The sequence below is a fragment of the Carassius auratus genome, chromosome 28 (assembly GCF_003368295.1).
Source record: "Carassius auratus strain Wakin chromosome 28, ASM336829v1, whole genome shotgun sequence".
In the NCBI taxonomy this organism is placed as follows: domain Eukaryota; kingdom Metazoa; phylum Chordata; class Actinopteri; order Cypriniformes; family Cyprinidae; genus Carassius; species Carassius auratus.
Genome location: NC_039270.1, coordinates 12,535,990 through 12,552,581, shown reverse-complemented (window position 1 = coordinate 12,552,581; position 16,592 = coordinate 12,535,990). Strand labels below are relative to the sequence as shown.

The window sequence follows — 16,592 nt, the reverse complement described above, 5'->3', positions numbered from 1 at the left end:
ATTTGAAAAAAAAAAAAAAAAAATCGCTATCACCACAGACTGTGTTTTTCTATCTCAATAGTTGTTGAACCACAGGTTGTTTATACCGCTGTTTCTGTGGTTTGTACAACTCAGAATCCAGGACTGATTCACGTGTTTGCGGCACACGACAAGAGCACAAATAGTATAGGGTGAAAATCTTAGGTTCTTTGTATGACAAGTGGTTGCTAAAATGTTTCACAATGATGACAACTGTCATTTGCACTTATTCTTGTTAAGAATTCTGTTAATTTTAGCAAATCGGGGTGATTATGTATATATTTTGTAAAATCTATGCTCCATTGCATCATATTCTCCTCTATTTTCTGTCTTCCTGCGAACAGACAACTGCGTTACACCTCCAGTGTAGAGGAAATGAACAGCACATCAACTTTTTAATCATACAGTTTTTGTTTTATTATAATACTCAACACTGGGTTTTTTCTCAAACCAAAAAATATTTTTTTCTATTTCTGTATTCTATTTATTTTATTTTAAGCCTGTTTTTTCTAATATATCTTAGGACTTTAAGTTCAATCAAAACAATATGTATCACAAATTATGAACAGAACTAGGCATAATCCAATCCATATTATGGACTATTAAATTTAAGGGTTTGAAGTCTTTAAATAGGCAACAATAATAATTAGAACTTAATGAAATCTCAGTCACATTTTATTGTGCAATTGACTTTTTGGCCAAAAAAATTCATTATTAATCATTTAAACATATCATATTATATATTGCTGAAGTATTGATTAAAATCATGTAATTTGTATTTTAAAATAAGTATCTGCCATTCTGAAATAATTGCTCTGCTGGGGAAAGAAAGGTGAGACACAAAATCAAACTCTTTCAGTTTTGTTGTTTTATTTTATAGATTTTTATTATTTAGATTTTTTACAGGAATATTGCAGGTTAAATATAATACGGTTTTCAGGTAATAATCTATGAAAGATTTGAACAGTTATTAACAACCTACAAAAAATATTTGAATATTTGTACACTTGTAACAGGCGTCTTTCATTCTGTGCATTTCTGTGCATGTTTTTTGTATAATTTAGAACAACATGAGTTTCTGTGGTAATGGACAGGATGTCACGGATGCTGTTGAAGTAAGTTTTTTTTTTCTGTTGTTTTGAAAGTATTGTGCATGGAGTATTTCTTCATTTTAATTCTTGATTTTTTTATCCAAAGTGTCATCCAGATGAGGACTATAATCACAAGCTTGTCATAAAAGCCAGCAATATTTGTTGTATTAGCTTAGATTAGTGCATAAGCTATAGCAGAAGTGAAATGCAGAATATAAAGAGAAAAGGTGTTTTTATTCATGTAATAATTAGCAAAATTATAAGCTCTTATTCAGATGGTGATGCTTTACATAGCTTGGATGAGTATATTTAAAATGAGTTAATGCTTTAGATATCATGAACTAACAATAAACCCTTATAATTTAAAGTCATTTCATACTGGATTAACATATATTTAGCGAAATCTAGTAAAAATCTATAACCAATCTGTTAGTATGAATATATTTTCCTTACTTTATGGGAACTGTTGTGTTAACCAAAGATATATATATATATATATATATATATATATATATATATATATATATATATATATATATATATATATATATATATATATATATAGCCTAGTTTAAAAGTGATGCATAAAATGTCACTCTAATGGTAATGTGATGACGCTTTTGGAAGTAGCTGTAAAAAGCATGATTTGGTTTATTTTGGGTGTTGCTGGTCAAGTTACAAAGTGCTTTGAGTGTAGGTTGCAGTTACTACCCACACATATGCACACAAATGCACACACTTAACACCTATCTTAGACCCCTCAAACACCCTGTCTATGCGGTTTTGCAATTCGAGCTGTTTTCTTGTTTTGCTTGAGTGTCAATCCCTCCCCCTTCCCTTCGCAGAGACAACTGACCTTTACCAGATAAGTGTCTCATCGGCCCACCTCACACTTTGAGTTCCTGTTCTGATACAGCATCAAATACTGATTGTTCTTAGTACGTTTGAGTTTTTTAAACTGTCTTCTCACCTGAACCATCTTGCATCATAGTACAGGACTGTTAACTGTAAAATAGCAAACTGTTGACAAAAATAAACCCTGAGGCTATGCATGTAGCTGTGGGCATGTAAGTGAGACTGAATTGTTGGGCAATCAATTAGTGTTCATTCTGCTTTTTTCTTTCATTATGCAAAAATATAAATGATGAGCTTATGTGGATTAGGATGCCATCACATAACTTCTATTGCAGCTAAATCACCTGCACCTTAAAGAAATAGTTTCCAAAAACTGAAAATGTACTCGCGCTCAGGTCAGCTAAGATGTAAGTGACCAGACCAGTGGAGAAATTTAGCATTACATCAGTTTTTCACCAGTGGATCCTCTGCAGTCAATGGGTGCCATCAGAATGAGTCCAAACAGCTGATCAAAACATCACAATAATCCACAAGTAATCACTCCAGTAAAGGGAAAACTGCAGTTGTGATGAACAAATACATCAAGATGTTTCAACTTAAAACTGTTGCTTCTGGCTAAAATACAAATCTTCCATCCATAATACTGTTTTCTTCAGTGAAAAAGTCTTGTCATTTGAATCAGGACAGAAATATGATCAGATCAAGCTCTGTTTATGAGTCAAAACAGTTCTACTCAAATATTTTGGTGCATTTTAAGGTGAGAGGACAACAGTTGATTTCTCTGGAGATAGTGTTATTCTGGATTAGAGACTCCTATTTTGCCTAAAATCATAAGATTTTTATTTTATTTTATTTTATTTTATTTTATTTTATTTTGGTGAAGTTCCCCAAAATCTTCCATATAGTGTGCCAACCACTTGAGTCCATGTTTGATACAATGTGCATCATCATTGACTTGTGGTATTTTAATACTGGACAAATTTGGCGCATCCGTTAGCAAATTTGCCTATGCACACATGAAGTGTAGCTAAGTTTCTCAATAAATGTGTTATGCATTATAAACGCAGGTGTTAATCCCTCAGCTCATTTTTTCTATAAAATTTTGGATATCCTTACACTTCAGTAGAGCCCTTTTTCATTGCATGTGAATTCTTGCATGCATGCATGCATGTGTTTGTTTATGTGCATGTTTATGTGTATATGTGTGTGTATGTGTGTAGCCTGTGGGTAAAAAAAGCTTGTATGAAACAGGATGTGGTCCTCATCAAACTTTTGTGCTCTGAGCTCTGCTTAGGCACCGTGTTGAGCCCAGTTTGGAGCCCAGGTGGTTAATATTTACTCTTATCAGAATCCAAGAAATTCAGTCTTTCCAGGCCTTCCCAACACCTTGTAACAATCTAAGCTTACTCTAAAATCACATTTCACAAAACTATGCCTACACAAAGACCAAACAATAAAACATGCATAATTAATAATAAAGAGGAATAATAATAGGATCAACATTTTGAGCCCAACATATTTCCCCTCCGGGTCCTTTGTTTGAATTGTTTTATTTAATGTTTTATGCTTTGTAAACTTGTCAGCATAATCTGTGGTTATATAATGAGAAGAGAGAACGAAAATGCAATTGTTGAGAGAGAGCGAGAGAGAGAGAGAGAGAGAGAGAGAGGTCGGATGATTAACAGAAAGGAAGGAGTAGAGTGATAGAGAAAGAGATCCTCCTGTCAGATGGAGGTAGAAGGGGAGGGGCACCGAGAGCGAGAGCGGTAAAGGGAGGAGGATGAAGGGTTGGGGGTCAGGTAGACAGAGAGACAGACCTCAGCATCCATGGTGCCTGCGCAGACAGCTGTTTAACAGACAGCTGAAAGTGAGGGGTAAGTCTTATACTTACAATATTAAATAACTGCTGGGCTGAGCAATGATGTATTGTGTTTGATAAGACATAAAAAAACTTAATGCCATTACGTAATGCCCATGTACTGACTCTAAAATGTGTTTGAACACTTAAGCTGCTATAAAAAATGAATGACATTGCATGCATTGCACGTCAAACCAAGCAGCATTTATTTCAAACATTTCACAAAAAGCAATTTGTTAGAGTTTTAAATGATAAATCAATAGATATACTCATTGTGTCGTGACATTTTGTAGTTCTAACTCATTGTGGAACATGATGAGAACAGACTTCCATCTGCAAAAGAATCACCCTGCTGCTTAAAAATAATCAGAAAATGACTCAAGAAGTGAGAAGAAAGGTAGTTCTGAGAAATATTCTAGCACAATTTATTAATAAATGCCACTTTTAGCGTGATATTTTGTTGTCTAATGCAACAACCTACATTGTAAAGAGTGACTTCAGGGTCTAGATACTTTCGGATCACTATATGGGTTGATTATTAGTCGTCAGTCATTAGTAAATATACTCATTATGCTTTGATATCTTCAGGTGCTCTTAAGAATAACTCAAAAGCTAGGAAATGCTGAAGCGTTATGTGAAACTGAGAGTGTGAACCATATGTTTGCAGCGATCACTCAGATTAGGAGTTGAGGTTCAAACTTGTGTGTCAAATAAACCATATTCAAATTACTCATCACTCACTTTTTAAAGTGTTAAAGTAAAACCACACTGCCAGTGTTTGCTGTAGAGTGCCCTGTCACTGTTTGATATCTCTCATCCCTTTTGCCGTTGAAATACATCTACGCCTTTTTACAAGAAGTCGCCTTACGGTTACAGCTGAGGGTTTCTGTCGTTGTCTGTAGGTGTCATTTTGTAGTGTTGGTGGAAATTGACTGTATTCGGGTTGACCACCCACTCACAAAGAGGGGTGCGCTGCTGACAATGGCCCACTCAGCAAAAGAGCCGAAGGTAGCTTGCGTCATATACGCACATCTAAAGCTCATCTAAAGTTCATGACAAGAATTTTGCAATGGAATTTAAATATGCATGCTCTGCAGCTCACCGTTTTCTTTGGGCAACATCCTGTCAGGTAAAAAAGCCACAGCGATGCCATTTAAAAGTGAAAGTCTGAATTTTAAAAATTAAAGCTCCTCTGGCTGACTGGCTGATTGCAATTTTTTATGCAAATATACAACATAAACAAGTCAACGATTATGTACAAACATTAAAAATCACTTGAAGGAAAATATATCCCTAAAATGAAATTCTGTTAAAATTTAACCAACCTTATGTAGTTCTAAACATTTTACCACTTTTTATCATTCTAGACATTGTTCAAAACATCTTCTTCCTCATGGGCAGTGCGCCAACATACAGCACCGTATTGAGTCCCGGCTTGCAGACCTTTCCTGATCCTTCTCTCTCCTACTTGCCTTCCTGACTAATAACTGTAATCACAATAAAGCAAAAATGCCCAAAATCTTAAAAAAAAATCTAATAAATTGTACAGGTTTGGAACAGTTTTAGATTATGACAGTCTGTTTAAGCCTTAAAAATATGAATCATTTAAAAGGTAATTAAAAAGTTTTATCTCTGAATTCTGACTTATTTCTCTCACAATTATGGATTTATAACTCAAAATTAGTGTTTTATTTTTATTTATTTATATTGCAGTTTTGTGAAAAATTCTGATAGAATTGTGAGATATAAACTCACAATATTGTGAAAAAAAAAAATTGTGAAAAAAAAGTGAGTTGTAAACACAGGAGTCAGAATTGTGAGTTGTGAGGCAAAAGAAAGTCTGAATTCAGAGTTGCGAGAAACAAAGTCTGAATTGTCAAATATAAACCAAGAACTGCCAGGACTACCTGCGGAATAGGCTTCTATATGAGTTCCTTTAATTAACTATCATTAGAGGAACAAATCATCCAAAATTGAACATTTAGTCTCATTTTTTTTTTCAGACTTTGGAAGTAAATGGCTACCATCGGCTGTTTGGTTACCAGCATTCTTCAAAATATCCTCTTTTGTGTTCATTAGAAAAAGAAACCGGTTTGGAACAACATGAGGGTGAGAAAATGAAGACAGAATTTTCATTTTTGGGTGAACTATCCCTTTAAACTTTAGTGCAAGGCTTGTTCACACCAAGGACGAAAACTATGACAATAACGACAACCAGGTTTCTGGCAGCCAATCAGAGCTGAGGCATTTCAAGCGTTAGACGACATAGGCCTAAAACCATGTGCTATACTAAATGGATGAAATATTATTTTTTATTGCATGGATTGGATTGTTTTACCATCCCAGATCAGTGCGACTAACTTAGTCCTTCTTCCCAGTAGCAATATGGTCTATTTTGTGCATTTATATATGTGTCACTTTCAGCCACAGGTAAAAACCAGCTACATCTGCGGTCGCGCTCTTAGTCATATCTCCATAGCAACAGCTTGTGACCTCAGAGCACTTCGCTACTGAGTTATTAACAGATCATCTGATTACCGTACTATATATGATCATAGAAATTGATATTTAGACAACAGTTAAGACAATCACTGTTGTGCTGCATTGAAACCAAGTGTTAACCTCATACGCTCTTGTAAATAAAGATTCCGAAAAGGGGATTTTCACAGTGATTGATGCCATAGAAGCACCATTTGATTCCCTAAAGATCTTTCATCTTTCACAGTTCTTAAAAGAGCAATTTAGTCATCAAAAGTACCTTATAACTGTAAAGAATCTTTTGTGCTGTAAGAAGGTTCCACGGTTCTTCACAGAAGAATGGATGCCAAAGAACTTTTAAGAATGTAAGGCCACGTTCACACAGCAGCAGAATACGGTTACAGTCCTGAATTTGAGCCCTTAATACAGTTCTGTTCACACACAGTATGGTTATCTACAGGTGTGACAACCGCATTCTGTCACCGAAATCACACCTGTGAAGTTTCAGGATTCACAACCGCATTTTCGAAACACAGGCGCTGTGCGAACAGAACAGGACTGGACAACTAGTTGTCCGTATCATAATAGTGTGGGAGAGAGGTGTTTTGCTGCGAAAACGTGCATCTACTATGTGTTTTCATGTGTGGTAAAGATCAGAAACTTACAGTAATAGGGAAATTAACTTTGTGTCATCTGAAAGTTTTCTGAAATTCGGTCAGTTTTTTCTCCACCAGAGCCGCTCCCGTCAGTTTTGTGTTCTGCGCATGATTTAAATGCTCTCTCTCTACCCGAATACAAAAGCTGCTGTCGTTTAATGAAGATTTGATTGGATGAACTCGCTGCTCGATTGGACTGTTGTTGTTGTTGGACTCTTGTCTTGTCAGAAAGTGATAAGGCTTTAAGTTTTATGGATGTCGCCATCTTTTTTATATTACTTTAATCACTTTGACTCCCATTGCACGTTCAAACAGACAGCATTCGAGACGCTACTGTAAGTTGCTGCAAAGACTATACAAAGACAGTTCACTTCCTGCCCATTAGGTGGCAGTAATGCACCTATAGTTTGTTTTTCAACCACCAAAAACTCCTAAAGAAGAAGTGGAAGAAGAAACCTGAGGCTAGACCGGGGGGCAGGGTTTCATATTTTATTGAAGCATCCCTGGGCACCGCCAATGGCTAGCGGACCCCCACTTGCTGTTAGCATTCCATTGACTCCCATTCATTTTGGCGTCACTTTGAAAGCGAATAACTTTACATCTGAGGCGTTTAAAGACTCCATTTATCCGTTCATTATTTATAATGAAACACGAAAATGTATAAAAGGCTCCATTACCTTGTATCTTACGTTATGGTCCCGTAGAAGCAGTTTTTGTAAAAAATAGGCTAACGATTGCGTCATAACCTGCGACTCTCTGTCGCACAGTAGAGAAATTACCGTATGGACAAGAGGAGAAGCTCGCAGATAATCTTTTACTGTCTATGAGGCAATCGGGGGACGTGGAGGCATGAAGTCAAGGGAGATAATTAATCAGAATACTTACCAAAATTTGCTCCTGTTCACACTCGCCTTCTCTGGAAGATTCGGTGGGTGATTCAGATTTCTTTTGGCACAGCTATTAGAAGACTTACAACGGTCAGACAGGTTGCTCACGTGACATCTACGTCATCAAGTTCAGTTTGAGTCTGCAGTACGCTCGACCCCCAGGAAGTGCGTGCTTCTAATTGACTTCACTTGTCTCCGTTGAATCCAATGGGGTCACTGTGTCCATTTCTTTTACTGTCTATGGGCTAGACCAGCCATTGTGCATGCGCTTAGTGTTCAATTCTGAAATTTTTGGAACCAAGTCCGATTCCGATTCCTGGAGAAGAATAAAGATTCCAAGAATTGATTCCTCAATGTTGCTTTCAATTCTTGTTTTTTTAGGTTGAAGGAACCTAATCTTATCATGATGACTGCAGGATGAAAACTGCAGGTCATAGAATGTATCCTAATATATATATATATATATATATATATATATATATATATATATATATATATATATATATATATATATATATATATATACCTAGATACAAACAGCATCTCCCTGACATGGCTGCTTCAACACTAACTGCGGTTACTGAAACCACACCTTCTTTCTTTGCGTGTTTAAACGAGGCATTTTTGGGGGGGGGGGGGGGGGGGGTGGCAGAGTCTTAACTTTGAAAAAGAATATCTCTTTGGATTTGAGACTTTAGTCTTTGCAACTTTACAGATGTTCTTTATGCATCAAGAGCTTGTAACACACCAAGGAGAAAGGGAAAATTGAAATGGCATCATATGACCCCTTTAAGTGTGATATAACTGCACATGCGGATTGGCTCGTCTAGCCTGAAAACTCAGCTTTTAACTCTAAATATTTCAGGATTCCCCCATTTGGTGTTGCCAGATCATGCAGTTTTGAATTTGATTGTACAGGTAAAAATTGGCTAGGGCGGGTGGACAACATCTCGGCTGGTTTGGGGTCAGTTTGGCGGGTTTTAAACATATAAACTGTATAGGTTATTTGTTTAACAAACAAGCCCAAGTGTGCATATACTGCATCAAATCAGTCATCGCATTACTACACACACACACACACACACACACACACACACCCTGCAGAGGCACTGGTGCTGATGTAAACGTCGACAGCCACACTTATAACAAGCCGAGGGCTCAACAGATAGACGTTATTCATGAGTGACAAGTTTTTTAGCATAAGATAAGATATAAGATATCTGATTTTGAATGACTGTATATTCAAGTAGCCTAATCACAATGCCTAAATATAAGTTAAAGTGTGGGAGAGTGACTCAACTGAATAATTGTTCACTGCAACTCCGAAATCAGAGCACATTTGAATTAATTAATCAAATCCGAAATAACATATCTTGGTTTATACGATCCTATCTTTGATCTTTTAAATGGTTCAGACTGATACATCCTTGAAAACTGCTAAACTTGATTAGTTTTGACTATGCAAAGTTCTATGCAAATATTTTCTAATATGAACTTAACCAGAGACTTCATTTAGTTCTGTGTAAATTTATAGAGCGACATGAAGGTAAGCACATTATTGCTTTATTATTATTATTATTATTATTATTATTATTATTATTATTGTCGGAATATAATTCAGTATGAATGACACAGTTTTGACTGTCATGGTGCATGCATGAATGAGTGTGAAGTGCCTGCTAATTACGTTGCTTTTTCCTATCACTTATATTGGGCACTTTTTGCATTTAAAATTGATTATTCTGACTGACATTAAAAATGATACATGTGTTTCAAGGGTATCGGTTAATTTCTTCATTTCCGTTAGCTTGAATATTTTATTGATGTCCGGTAGCCTAATTCTCTTTAAAGGCTTTTCCCCGATTTGATCCATCACTGGCAAGTTTGTTTAATGTCATATTTATATTCTTTTGTCGACATGATTTTTTTAAATGAGTTAAACATTTCCCTTATCAACCTTGATTTACATATTCCATCACATTGTTTTGACAGTTAAAATTTGGGCGGGTTTTTGCAAACTTTTGGGCTGGAAATCGTCCATCCAATCTGGCAACACTGCCCCCATTCATTTAGACAGGACTTGGTCTTGTTTGAGCTTCCCAGAGGTGTTGCAAATACAGTAGCCTGTGGGCGCCGAGTGAACAGACTTTTCATGAAGGGGACTTTGGTTTCTGTGTGATTGAGACATTTCGAGACTCACTTCTGTAAATTAAATTTGGTTCCCAAAATCTAACAGTGTGAACAAACGTAGCCTAAGAGATTTTTAGAAGCCAGATTTAAAGTTAATATGCTTACCATCTACTGCACTTATGTACATCAGGCCTTTCGATGACATACATGTGTTGTTACCTATAAGGTATGTTTTTAAGTGTTCAGTCACCCCAAAATTTAAATTATCCTCATTTCCTTATCCTCATGTCGTTCCGGACCTGTACGGTTTTATTTTCTGCAGAATGTCCAAGCTAATCATGTATGTACAATGATGAAAGCTTTTGTTCTCTGCATACAAACAATATAAATATATTATATAGCTTCAGTACGCTTATATGGCATACATGGACACATTTTTGTAGCTTTTCTGTCATTTCTGAGCTTGACAGATCTCTCCATTCACTTTTATTTTTCAGAACATGAGTAAAAAAATCTCTTTATTTTCATTTTAATATTTTTAAGCATTATGTTTTGCATTTGTGTTTAAAGATCCAAGGAGTGATGAAGGGTTACTGGTATACCTCTCTCTTTATCTTCTTCATATTTTATGGAACCAGCCAGTGCAGGAACACACAAACAGGTAACTACTGGAGCAAACACAGAACATCCCCCTAACATTAATATAAGCTTCATGTTTAGATATTATATATGTGCAACCATAAAACAATGTTCCCAGAATGTTCTGAGAGCCAATTAATATTAGTTTGGGGTGTTTATGTCCATTTTTCTTGTAGGGAACTTTGTTGCTTGCCCATTTCATACCACTATAAATGTTGAAAAACTACTATATATGTCTTCTGATCTCTAATTGTGCTTGTCTTTTGGTTCAACCATAAACAGCAGGTCTGACCTGTGTGAGTGACTATGTGACCAACATTTCTTGTGTGTGGTGGAACGCTACAGCTTTCTCTGACCAGCGATGTGTGCTTGCGGGGAAATGTGACTTAAAAAGGTTTGAGGTTTTGAAGTTTCAAGTCTCAGGACGGACAGTTTTAACACGGATAAATAAACCTTTTCAAATCTGACTTGCATTTATATGTGTGTGTGTAGATGTGTTTTTAGATCGTGTGAACTGGTGGCACTGAGCAATCAATCGCATGCTAAGAGAAGTTGTTCTTTAAGCTTTCAAAAACCTGTAAGTAGAAATGGATGGGATTCATGTTCAGTTTCTGTTCACCTGTTGAGTTGATTAACACACATTCTCTTCTTACATTCCCCTTTCTTTAACACAGCTCTTCTTTTATCTTAACACATTCTGGTTGAATGTAAGCTGTAATGGATCTGTCGTCACTAAACTGTATCATCAGCCTAGCCTTCACAGTAAGTAGAATTAATTCTGCTTTTAATGGGTTGAAGATATGCTTTAAATGGAAGGTAACTGTAACATTAAAACACACACATACATCACAGTAAAATAAAAACTTGCACGGAAAATTATATTTAAATGTGCAAAACACTACCATCAAAATACAAAATAACTCATTTGAATATAATGGAATCTTAAAAATGGGTAATAATCAAGTTTTTGTTGTTGTTTTTATTTAAAATGTTAAATTCTATGATTTGAATAAAGGACAAAATATAAATGACGGCAAAAAAATAAATGCTGCCAATGTGTTTAATCAATCTGGGTTAATCAAGTAGCTATACTACATCTCTGAAGAATCATTAGAATAGCAGTCATTTGCCTTGATAATGGTCTTTTCAATCCTTTGAACAATTAGACAAACGTTTTGATACCATTTACACAAAACAAGGCACTTCGGAGATAAACTTGGTCAAAATCTATATTAGTCGACCTATTTTTGTACTTCTGCTTTGGTTACTCCTCAGCGATTGCGACGTTTGTTTGCGAGTCTGTTCGTGTGTTTGGTGATGCAACAGGTGAAATACACACTCTGACAAATTTTAAACTTAATTTACATCACACTCAAAGTGTAAATCAGCTGTTCCTGCATTCCTGATGAATTAAACACGTCTATGCTAGCACCACGCTCCTTTTAAATGGTTGTTTGTTTTTTATTTGTGTTTTTAAATGACAGTTAAAACCCAACCTCCAGAGATGCCCACTGTAAGTGGAGACACAATAACTTGGAGTAAAGGCAGTAACTTTCCAGAAGCCATAAAAGATTATGAATTTCAGCTGCAGTTTAAAGCCTTACATGTAAGCTGGGAGGTAAGCAAACATTTGCATTCGCAATTTCACATGCATCTAAATCTTCAGTAAGCTGCTCACACTGACTCTGCAAGTCAAATGCAGCATAATTTTGAGTGTTATTTTATGTATTGAGTTTGTGTTCATGTATTATTGCATATTGTTTTATGCTTCTGTCCTGCAGACGACAGCATATAGCAATGCCACTCAGGAAACTTACGTGGAGCTGGACCATAATAAACTGACTGTAGGAGAGGAGTACCAGGCCAGGGTGCGTGTGAAGCCTGTTGAGCCCACTAGAGATGGTTCTTTTCAGGGGGAATGGAGCGACTGGAGTCCTGCTGTGTCCTGGAGATCTGAGATTGGAAAGCCAGCAGTGAAATCAGTAGTTAGTGCATCTCCACCAGGTGGGCCTCTTGCCAGCCCAATAACATAATAATATTTGTCTGTGAAATAAGATGATAAAATATTTCATGACAGCAATATAAAATTTTTTTTTTTTTTGCTTTAGTGCCTGGTGATATCCGTATTGTTCTGATCATTGGATTCAACATATTTGTTATTTCTGTTCTTTGTTTGGTCATCTATAAGGCAAAGAAAAGCAAACAGTGAGTATTACATATGTGATATGCCTTGATCTATATATATATATATATATATATATATATATATATATATATATATATATATATATATATATATATATATATATATATATATATATATAATGATATCACACAAATCGGAGTTCCAAAGTTCCAAAGTTTGGTCACAGAGTTGCAAAAATTCTAAACCCACAGAACATGAGTTAAAATATTGTGAGGTGGATGAAAGAACTTTTTCTGAAGGTTAAAGCCTAGTTCTTGACCCTTTTTTGTAGTAGAACTACAACTTGACCTCATTTTTTAAGACGTTCAAGCCCTAGAAAGTGCTGTGTGGGTGTGTGCGGGCGGGTGTGTGTGTGTTTCTATTTACAGTATTTCCATACCCGTTTGTACCCTTTGGCATTTGTACCTGAGATTTGTGTTTGTTTGTGCATCGTAATCAAACTTTATTATTTCTTTGCAGGTCTGTAAAACCAAACAACCAACATGTTCCAGACCCCTCCAAATATTTCCGGCCTCTTCACACTGTTCACGGTGGAAACTTCCGGGTGAGTTCAGCTGTATTTCCTGCATATGAACGATACTAGTTTCCAAAGTGATCGTTTACACTTGCGTTCAAATATTTGAGATCGGTGAATGTTTTTGAAAGAAGCCTCAAGGCTGCATTCATTTGATCATCGATACAGTAAAAACGGAAATATTGTGACATATTATTACAATTACAATATTTCTATTTGAATATATTTTAAAATGTGATGCAAAGCTGAATTTTCTGCATTATTACTTCACACTTCAGTGTCACACAGTCCTTCAGAAACCATTCTTATATGCTGATCTGAAACGTGTATTATTTTTATCATTATTATTAATGCTGAAAACAGTTTTGGTGCTCAATTGTTTTTATGGAAACCATGATTTAGAAAAAAAAAAAGATAATTTCTTTTTTTTTTTCATTTGACAGAATCATATTATAAATGTTAATGATGTCACTTTTGATCAATTTGATGCATTCCTGCTGAACAAAAGTATCAATTTCTTATAAAAACCAAACATTTTATTGAACTTTTGAACGGTACTGATACAGATATTGCTATTTTCACCAGTACAGTGGCAATTCACACTTTTACTTTCTATGTAGTGTATTCACGCTAGCGCATTCGAGAATACTTAAATGTATAAGAATATTAATAACATTCTCAGGTTCACACATTTTTTCTTCATTTGCAAAATCTTACACATACAAACTCACACACACATTTAAAGATGTGGCCGAAAGCTGCATTTCTTGCAAACGCCTTCTCATATCTTCCTTCATTAAGCCACAGAACACACACGCTGACCACATATGCATTTCCTCTTACCTGTCCACAGAAATGGCTGGGCTGTCAGAATTCTGTCGGGCTGTTTCTTACCCCTCAGTCATGTGACGATATCTCACCTGTAGAGATCTCAGATCTTTGGGACGTGTCTTCGATGGACGCTCAGATGTCTGCTGCTGCCTTCGTTCCCTCCAATCAGGTGGACTCTGGCCTGGAGAACAGCGGCACTAGTCATGCATCATCATCTATTTTCTCTAACATGGGCTACTTCTACAGCAAATCCAATAGAGGCTCTCTTTATCTCGAATCCTGTCCCGTGTACTTCAGCTACCACCCTGAGGAAGCCTCAAGCTCCACTGTCTCATCACCTGGGTCTTCTTACGACTGCTTGCAAACCCCAAGTTACCAGACGGATCAACCCTTGAGCCCGGATTCAGGGTTCGGCATGCCTGGAGAGGAGCACTGCGAGGATGACCAGGAAGATGAAGATGGCAGTGGCGCGGAGACATGTGCGCCGGAAAGACAAGCGCTGATTTCCTTCATTATGTCGCTGTCACAGGGTTCCCACAATGCTGTTCGGCCAGCAGAGATGAGTTTGGCTCCGGTGGCCATCAACACACCACGGTCTGAACCTGTGAGAGCACCCAGCTTCAATCCCAGCTCTGAGCCTGCACAGGGCGCCGCGGCCAGGCCCTCCTCCATGATCGAGCCCTGCGGGAGTGGGTATCTGACCCTGAAGGAGATGCAGAAATACAGCAACAAATCCATCTGAACGCAGGCCTAGTCCGTCTCTGTTTTTAGAAGGGAGACCAGGGTAAAATTTTGAAAGTCAAGGTTTGGGGTCAGTAATTATTTTAATGTTTTTAAAAGAAGTCTATTATGTATCTCTCTGGGTTTTTTTTTTTTGTTGTTGTTGAAAGGACTGTTTTTTAGTTTAACATATTTTTCAACGTAATCTATTCCTGCGCTGGAAAAGATTAATTTTCAACAGCCATTACTTCAGTCTTCAGTGTCATGTGATCCTTTTAGAAACATTTTTATTATCATAAAACTATGTTGAAAATGGTCGTGCTGCTTTAATATTTTTGTGGAAACTGTGATACTTCTTCCACATCAGGATTCTATATTGGAAATTTATTCGAAATATAAATCCTTTATAGCATTATAAATGTCCTTACTATCATTTCTAATCAATTGATTGTGTCTTTGCTGAATTATATATATATATATATATATATATATATATATATATATATATCTTCTATATACATATGTCATATCTTACTGACCCCAAACTTGTGAATCATAGTGTACCTTAGAGGCTTAGCTAAGAAAAAATGCTTACAGTTCTTCGAGTTATTGTTCAGGGGAAAAGACACTGTCCTTTGTGACCACATGCCTCACTCTATAGGGGTGAGCTGTCAAAACGGAAACCTGACATTAAACAGCCCATTATAGGCAAAGATATCTTCGTAATATGAACTGGAGTAGTGAAACTGAACTTGAAACTATTCCTAAAGCAGAAAATGTATAAGAGATGGTAACATACTATCATAAATCCTATAAAGGATTTATATATATATATATATATATATATATAGATATAGATTTTTTTTTTTTTTTCACTTTCATATTAGACTGTTGTTTTGAAATTTTAACCATGTGACAACTAGTGTCCTGACATTTATTAAATCTACCTTGTTGGAGGGCAGAATTCACAAAATGATTCTAGTGTAATAGCCACTACTATAGAAAACAAACACATCTGTGTAATTGGACATTTGACTCAAACCCTAAAAAGTACCTTTTGTGACTGCTCCGTCTTGTGACAACTTTCCCTGGTCTCCCCTAGACAGTTTATTTGCATTAATTCTTCACAACGCTGCAAATTTATACTTTACTGTATTCTGTTCGCATTAATTAAATGGTATTAAAAAGGTCAACGTTCCACAACAGCTGCATTATAACAGCTTTAAACTGTTATGTTCTAGATACCTTTGTACAGCATCATGATAAGCTAGATTTGAAGGCAAGTTCTGGGTTAAACATGACTTCAGTTCTGTTTGAACGCCAGAGCCAATGCAATAAGGATGATTTAGAGAAATTAACAGCTCTGATAACTGTCAAGTGATTGCTACACTTTAGTCTGACACGTATGAAGGAAGCGTTACATTTCATTTGAATATATCTTGTAAGTTTGCTTGATTGATTTAATAATGTCTAATTTAGCAAATGTCAAGGCTAAATATACCTTACACAACTTTAATTGTTTGGAGGTTATTTCCACAACTAACCTTTTATGTTGCTAACATTTCATATTTCAAACAGAAGTATAATTGGTTATGACGACTTAGTTGTTCGAGTTTCCAAATTGAGCATTTTTAATACTCAATATCAAGCGCAAAGAATCTGCTTGATTTATAGCTGCTATTAACTGTTATTTCATGTTTATTTGACTG

At 36.1% G+C, this 16,592-nt stretch overlaps 1 protein-coding gene across 2 annotated transcripts; it reads left to right on the top strand.

Moving 5' to 3' along the window:
• Positions 1-3,705: 3,705 nt before the first annotated feature.
• LOC113046811 (interleukin-2 receptor subunit beta-like) lies at positions 3,706-15,361 on the top strand. Of its 2 annotated transcripts, XM_026207832.1 has the most exons (11): positions 3,706-3,838; positions 10,544-10,634; positions 10,895-11,006; positions 11,105-11,189; positions 11,287-11,374; positions 11,888-11,938; positions 12,097-12,230; positions 12,394-12,616; positions 12,721-12,817; positions 13,278-13,362; positions 14,186-15,361. In XM_026207832.1, the coding sequence occupies exons 2-11, from the start codon at positions 10,556-10,558 to the stop codon at positions 14,903-14,905; spliced, it is 1,674 nt and encodes a 557-aa protein (XP_026063617.1). In that variant the 5' UTR covers positions 3,706-3,838; positions 10,544-10,555; the 3' UTR covers positions 14,906-15,361. The 2 variants fall into 2 exon arrangements, with proteins under 2 accessions (XP_026063617.1, XP_026063618.1); XM_026207833.1 differs by lacking the exon at positions 11,888-11,938 and having other exon boundaries at positions 3,709-3,838; positions 14,186-15,360.
• Positions 15,362-16,592: the final 1,231 nt, after the last annotated feature.

Bases quoted from the DNA above. Each gene is read 5' to 3' on its own strand.
- LOC113046811 (XM_026207832.1), top strand. From the start codon at position 10,556: ATGAAGGGTTACTGGTATACCTCTCTCTTTATCTTCTTCATATTTTAT. The intron at 12,617-12,720 runs GTGGGCCTCTTG...TTTTTGCTTTAG, and splicing joins AGTTAGTGCATCTCCACCAG to TGCCTGGTGATATCCGTATT. The intron at 12,818-13,277 runs GTGAGTATTACA...ATTTCTTTGCAG, and splicing joins AAGGCAAAGAAAAGCAAACA to GTCTGTAAAACCAAACAACC.